Raw genomic sequence first — 6580 nt, 5'->3', positions numbered from 1 at the left:
TTGAAAAAAGAAAAATGACGTGGTTCATACGCGCGACAGCTTCAAGATGCACTTCTGTGGCCATTTGGCGCCATCATGAGGCCAAATGGAAGAAGGCTGCGATCCACGGTGAATTTACCATAAATGTTACCCAACAATTTTGCGCATTTATTGTGTAGTCTTGCAAGAAAAATAGAGAGAACCCCATTCCTGAACCGAAGGGAGTGTTGTAACTGGGAAAACGAGGTAACCCAAGCTCAAATTCGAGATGTTTCTGTCCAGCAAAGCTTAAATTAAAACCAGCTCTTTTAGAATTTAAATTGTAACGTAGCAATTTTGTGTGTTTAGTCGGATAAGGATGGCTCATTGTTTTCTGTATTTTGAGCAATGGGACTTCTCACTGTCAAGTTCACGACAACGATTATCCATTGTTTATCGTTTTTTGCCCCTGTCGTCTCATCCCTGAGCTTTCCATCGGCAGATCAAGTCAAACATGATCCATTTGGAAATAAATGGAAGTTGTTATTATTAAGGTTTGGGGAAAGTAAGATTGTACTCAGCCATATCTGTGTCTTAAAAATGTCTGTGGCATTTTCTTGTCAAATCACCCCAAGCATTTGTTTCCTTGGCACCAAGGTGGTTCCAAAGTAATACTGCTTGACCTGTGTACAAAAACAGTGACTAGTGAGTGAACAGTTAATCCTGTTTTCAGGTTTTCAGGAAGAGCTTATTGTGAAAATGTCATCCGGAAGTTGCTTTTTTTTTGAAAGGCGAAAACAAAAGACCTTTACTCTGAAAACCGAAAGCGGTGTTCCATCGTGTATTCTTCGACGGCTTTGACCACTTGTTGCGAGCCCTCAGTGCGCGTTCACGCACCTGAATTGGCAACTTTTTTAAGGCTCCTACTCCCACCTCCATCACCTCACATAACCGCCGACAACCAGTTTGATCGCATGTTTTCCCATTGAGCTACACACAGGCTCGACCAATCGATCCGGTTCCCTCCCAAAAAGTCGTCGTCATGTCTGGCGAAGAGGCTCCGACTCAGCAGCGGCAGCAGCAGCGCGAGCCCCCAGCCGGAGATCCGCAGCGGTCCCCCGGGGAGCTGCCTCTGTCGTGCCGGTCCCTGGTGCTCACGGGCTACGGGGGCTACGACAAAGTCAAGCTGCAGGTGGGGCCGCTCGTCCGGCCGCGGCTGCAGCCTCAGGAGCTTCTGGTGCGGGTCAAGGCGTGCGGGCTCAACTTCGCCGAGCTGATGGGCAGGCAGGGGCTGTACGAGCCGCTGCCCGCCCCGCCTGTCACCTTGGGCATGGAGGGCGCCGGGATCGTCGAAGCGGTCGGAGAAGGGGTGAAGGGCCGGAAGGTAATGATGAAAAAAATAAAGAAAAAAACACTTTCATGTATCTATTACTGTGTTGTATTCGCTTTTTTAAATAGATTGGCACCTTGACTTAGGTAATACATAAAGTGATTCGACAAAGTAAAAACAGTACAAATAATGATCATATAAAACAAAAACATAATACCAAAACACTTACACACACCAAACAAACAAACAGTTAAGCCCCAGGGAATGTGAGACCCAAACTTGCCCAACTGAGACCACAAAGTTTGATGTAGGAATATGATTAGAATCGACTTTAAGAATTGATTTCAACCCAGGAAGAAGAAAAAAACCTTTGTATTAATTGCCTTCTATTTCACGTCTAATCCTCATCTGAGCCTTCTCGCAGGAACTAAGGTCACACAGTAATAATAATAATAATTAAAAGTGCGCTCAGTGTAATCTAAGTCGATCTTTGACGCGGGCGGATAATAAAACGAGATACATCCACGAGTGCTTAGAGCGACACACTATTCACTTGCTGGCATCGACACAACACTGTCAAACCTTTTTTACTGTAAGAAGTAGTTTACTGGCAGCAGTGATCCGGTAAAATTTGGCACGTGCACAGAGGACCCCTTGTAGTGCTCCAGCACCAGCCCCTTTTAGCTAGGAGGGAAAGTGCCCTTTGCCTGGAGCCCCCCTTTTTTCTTCTTCTTTATTGATCGATATTAAACACATTTAACACATTTAAAAAATACTACCTCTGTGGTCAATTCTTCTCAAAGCTGTTTTGATATCAGATGGATGGATGTTTATTTGAGTTCTCGTGACAATTATGCCCCTCGCTGATCCACAGTGCACACAAGCCTTTGGGTTTATTGACTGTGTTGATTGTGTTCAGAGAAATTACTGCTTACATCAAATTGTACATTTTGCAACACCAACAATAGCTGAAAGGGCATAATTAAAAAAAAACAAAAAACGATGACTTCATTTCGCATCATCCCCCTGAAACACTCCCAGGCCACAAGATTCGGTACACCTGCACAATGCATGTCTTGAAGCAATTGATGCCCAATGGAGTGTAAAACAAAAATACGTACGTGGAAAACTACATATGATGTTGCCATAATAGTCATGTAAAAAAATCATTTAAAATGCTCTTGCAGTTTTCCAAATAAGAAGTCAAGCGTGCTTGCTTCAAGTTGAAAATTACAGTAAAACTGACAAGTAAAAGAACATTGAATTAAACAAAATATATTAAAGGCAGAATTTGGGGATTTTGCACGTGTACCTAATATTACGACTCATGTATGGATTGTAATATATTCTTGTTAGGTGGGCGAGCGCGTGATCGTGATGAGCCGCAGCGGCATGTGGCAGGAGACGGTGGCGGTGCCCGCCGCTCGCGCCTTCCCAATGGCCGACTCCATGAGCTTCGAGGAGGGCGCCGCTCTGCCTATCAACTATCTGACGGCGTACTTGATGCTCTTTCACATGGCCAACCTCACGCCGGGCAAGAGCGTGCTGGTCCACATGGCGGCGGGTACGACAAATCTGCTTTGAATGGCCACTAGGCCTTGAATTTATGCTGCCAATAACTGATAGTGGTTAATAATTAGCAGGGGACCATTAACATGCTCGTGTATATTTATATTATATGACTGTCTATCTGTGTCACTGTAATGAAGTCCTACGAGTGTACATTATATGTAGTTTTTAAATCGACTTTTCAAAGTCCCTGTAAAGTGAAAATGTCTTCTAAATTTGACACATCACAGAGAGGAGTGTTGTTAACAACCCTGCCAAATTGGAACAATTCGAAAAATGCTCCCAAAAAGTACAAGAGGCTTCATAATTGTGAAAATCAAGTTATTCTCACTACTCTCAAACGCTGTGGGCGTGTCCGCTGAATGCATTGAAACGACACCCGGCTCAATTGTCAATCAATTACCAGCACTGTGACCTGGAAAAATGGATGCTGGATTGACACTTGCGCGCATTCATGGCCGACAAGGCGGCGCTCTAAAGCAGCCGCAGCATACCGGAACCAGTCGGACTTCGCGCCTCCTTCCATTTCCCCTCGTGGCGCGTCTGCCTTTCTTACTGTGACGTGCCCGCACTCACGGCCAACAACGAGGCACTCTAAAATGACAAAGACCAGCGGACTATCCAAAGGGATGATGCATTTTCGGGGTGTAGAAATAGCTAGCGAGCTAACTGCACATTCAGTAGCTGGCTAAATGCACATCGCATTTTGCTGTTCTTCCATGTACGTATGTGTGCAGGCGGCGTGGGCATTGCCGCCACCCAGCTGTGTCAGACTGTGCCCGACGTGACCGTCTTCGGCACGGCGTCCCCCTCCAAGCACGACGTCATCACCCAAGTGGGCGTGACCCACCCCATCGACTACCGGACTAAAGACTATGTAGAGGAAATTCACAAAATCAGCCCCAAAGGTCAGACACTGTCCACTACCCTTAATTCTACTGTCAAATGTAATAACATAAATATGAATAAATAAAACAATTATGCAAGATGTATACAACAACATACTGTATATGTATTATGTATAGTATGTATTTATTTATTGTATTTTGAAGTTAAAATCAAGATGATTCAGGTCATGCTTAGTTTTGTCTTCTTATTCCATTTTATGTATTTTTTTTCCCCCTTATGATTTTATTCCCTCTGCAGGAGTGGACATTGTTCTGGATCCACTCGGTGGTGCCGACACACAGAAGGGCTTCAACTTGTTAAAACCTTTAGGCTCACTCATCGTATTTGGTAAGCAAAATAAAGATTCTAATTTGAACCTTTTTTGGTACGACGCGTGGAAACATATTTTCACTTATTAAAACACAAGAATTTCTTGGTGCCTGTTCTTATGCTTTTTCTGTCAAGAAATGTGAGACTAAAATATGTCATCAGCTTAATGCTAACATATACATTGCTATTGACAGGGGATAGAGATGAATAATGAAAATACACGAGTAATTGACACCCCCACTAAAAGGTTTCGCTTGTATTGTAGTTGCTTTCAGATATCACACGATGGCGATAAAGGACTACTTTTGTCTAAATGAAGCTCCTCAACTCACGTCATAAGCACCAAGATTCCACCAGATGAGCACAAACATAGCAGACAGAATCAGAATCATATTTGAATTTGTCTCTGGTAGTTGGAGCCAGTATCCAGAGTAGGTGGAGTTTTTCATTATGCTGCATCTGTTCCGGTTGACCTCACTGCTGCCCGGTGTGTTGTGTCACAACGTGCTACTACACTGATGGCGAAAAAAATCTAAATTCGGACTTGCCTGTATAGCTTAAAAATAACCGCTTACAAGCCACGGTAACGCTTTATATCACGAATGGCGTGTGTCTGTGTCCGTGTGTCAGGTGCGGCTAACTGCGTGACGGGCCAGAAGAAGAGCCTGCTGGCCCTGATGAAGACGTGGTACAACCAGCTGTCCATCAACACGCTGAAGCTGATGCAGACCAACAAGGCGGTGTGCGGCTTCCACCTGAGCTACATGGACGACGAGCACATCGACATGGGCATGGCGTCGCTGCTGCGGCTCTACGCGGAGGGCAAGATCAAGCCTCGCATCGACTCTTGCTTCCACTTCGAGGAGGTGCGTTGAAAGACAAATGTACTGAGTTGACGTAATGACATCGCGTTTTTTACAGTACAATGAACCCCTGCCTATGGTGTTGATGCTTTATGATCTTCTCTGTTTTAAGCGCTTTTCTGCCATGTTGTGGCATCTAAAGGCAATCGTAAACCTTTTTGGGACGGTGTCGATTACTGGTGGAGTTTCACTATTTCCAGTGGGTCTGTGTCCTGTAATTTTTATTTTTATTTATTTTTTTCCTGGTCTTCCTACTCAGGTCACAGATGCGATGCGGCGCATGCACGAGCGTCAAAATATCGGTAAGATCATCCTTCTCCCTGAGCCCAAAAAGCGGGATGTTGAGATGATGACGTCGGCAGAAAAGCTTGGAAAGAAATGACATCATCGAAGGATTAAGTAAAATTGGATTTCCCTTTGTATGTTTTCCCGACTACTCAATTATAACAATATCTTTTGACAGTATTCGCACTTTTTAAAATGACTTATCGCACAATATTTCTATAGTTCAGCGACTGTTAGCAGCGTTTGTATTTTAATTAATAAAAAGCATTAAATGTGTTAATTGTATTGCCGCTATTCGAAGAAATATGATTGTAATTTTTATTTATTTATATTTTTTTTTAGCAATAGCGTCCGTGCAATCATGACTGATTTTTTTGTTTTTGTGCCAACTTCTGAGGCTGCACTCTGGACAACAATAAAAGCAATTGGGTGGAATTTCCTGCCTAGGGAATTCCTACTCCTCTCAACAACAACAAAAAACAACTAATAACATAGCGTCACTGTCCAATAAAACATATGTATGACTTATTTAACTGAAGCACACACAAAAAAAGAATGACTTTTTTTTTTCAAATAAAAGACTCAAAATTATGTTACCTTCAGTATTTTCTCTGTATTATTTTAAGATCAACCAGGATACATTACACATTTTTGGGTGGTCGACTAGAATATGGTTATAGTTACACTATCCTTACTGCAGTCTTTATTACTGTTCAGTTGTTTACTTCAACTGCGACAAGTTTCTTTTTTTTCTTTCCTCTTCCCACTTTATAGTCCTGTGTGTGTGTGTGTGTGTGTGTGTACATGTGGCGAGAGCACAACTCGGCACATCTGGATGTAATCAAAGGACGCAGTAGACGCATTTTTTCAATTCTACATTATATTTTATTCTCTGTCTTACTGTATATCAAACAGTTTGTCACTTTGGCAGGTCTTAAATTAGCCAAGATGTTTTTGTTTCCTTCATACGCCACATACTCTACATACTAATGTTTATGGGACTCTGGTCGTATGAAGATGATTTTAAAATTTGATTGGTTAAAATAGTCCTGTTGCTATTATGGTTTAAGTTACATTGGCCAGCGCTACTGATTTTGAAGACCCACGGCAGATTAGATCAACATGGCAACACATTGAGGCTGAAATCTGATTGAACAAAAAAATAATAATATTCTAACTTCCACATACACGTATTGGAAGCATTCAGCTAAGAGAAACGCTACGAAATGAAGAAAAAATGTCTTTGGAATAAATTAAGTCAACTTTCCAGCATTTGTATAGTTCTTAATCACAGAAGAGTCTCACATTAACAACATTTAATGGAACAAACTATTAGAATTGAACTTGTAAATGTATT

At 42.4% G+C, this 6580-nt stretch overlaps 1 protein-coding gene across 1 annotated transcript in view; it reads left to right on the top strand.

The window, feature by feature from the left end:
- Positions 1–5814, top strand: part of LOC133469466 (synaptic vesicle membrane protein VAT-1 homolog) — an 18560-nt gene extending 12746 nt beyond the window's left edge. Inside the window, exons 2-7 of the mRNA XM_061756604.1 lie at positions 959–1342; positions 2645–2852; positions 3595–3765; positions 4004–4093; positions 4706–4941; positions 5198–5814. Of these exons, the coding sequence (XP_061612588.1) occupies positions 959–1342; positions 2645–2852; positions 3595–3765; positions 4004–4093; positions 4706–4941; positions 5198–5320 (1212 nt within the window). The 3' untranslated portion in view covers positions 5321–5814. The remainder of the gene's footprint in view (positions 1–958; positions 1343–2644; positions 2853–3594; positions 3766–4003; positions 4094–4705; positions 4942–5197) is intronic.
- Positions 5815–6580: the final 766 nt, after the last annotated feature.

The sequence above is a fragment of the Phyllopteryx taeniolatus genome, chromosome 19 (genome assembly GCF_024500385.1).
Source record: "Phyllopteryx taeniolatus isolate TA_2022b chromosome 19, UOR_Ptae_1.2, whole genome shotgun sequence".
Taxonomy (NCBI): Eukaryota; Metazoa; Chordata; class Actinopteri; order Syngnathiformes; family Syngnathidae; genus Phyllopteryx; species Phyllopteryx taeniolatus.
Note: the sequence above shows the minus strand (reverse complement) of the source record. Positions and strands in the feature narration are given on the sequence as shown.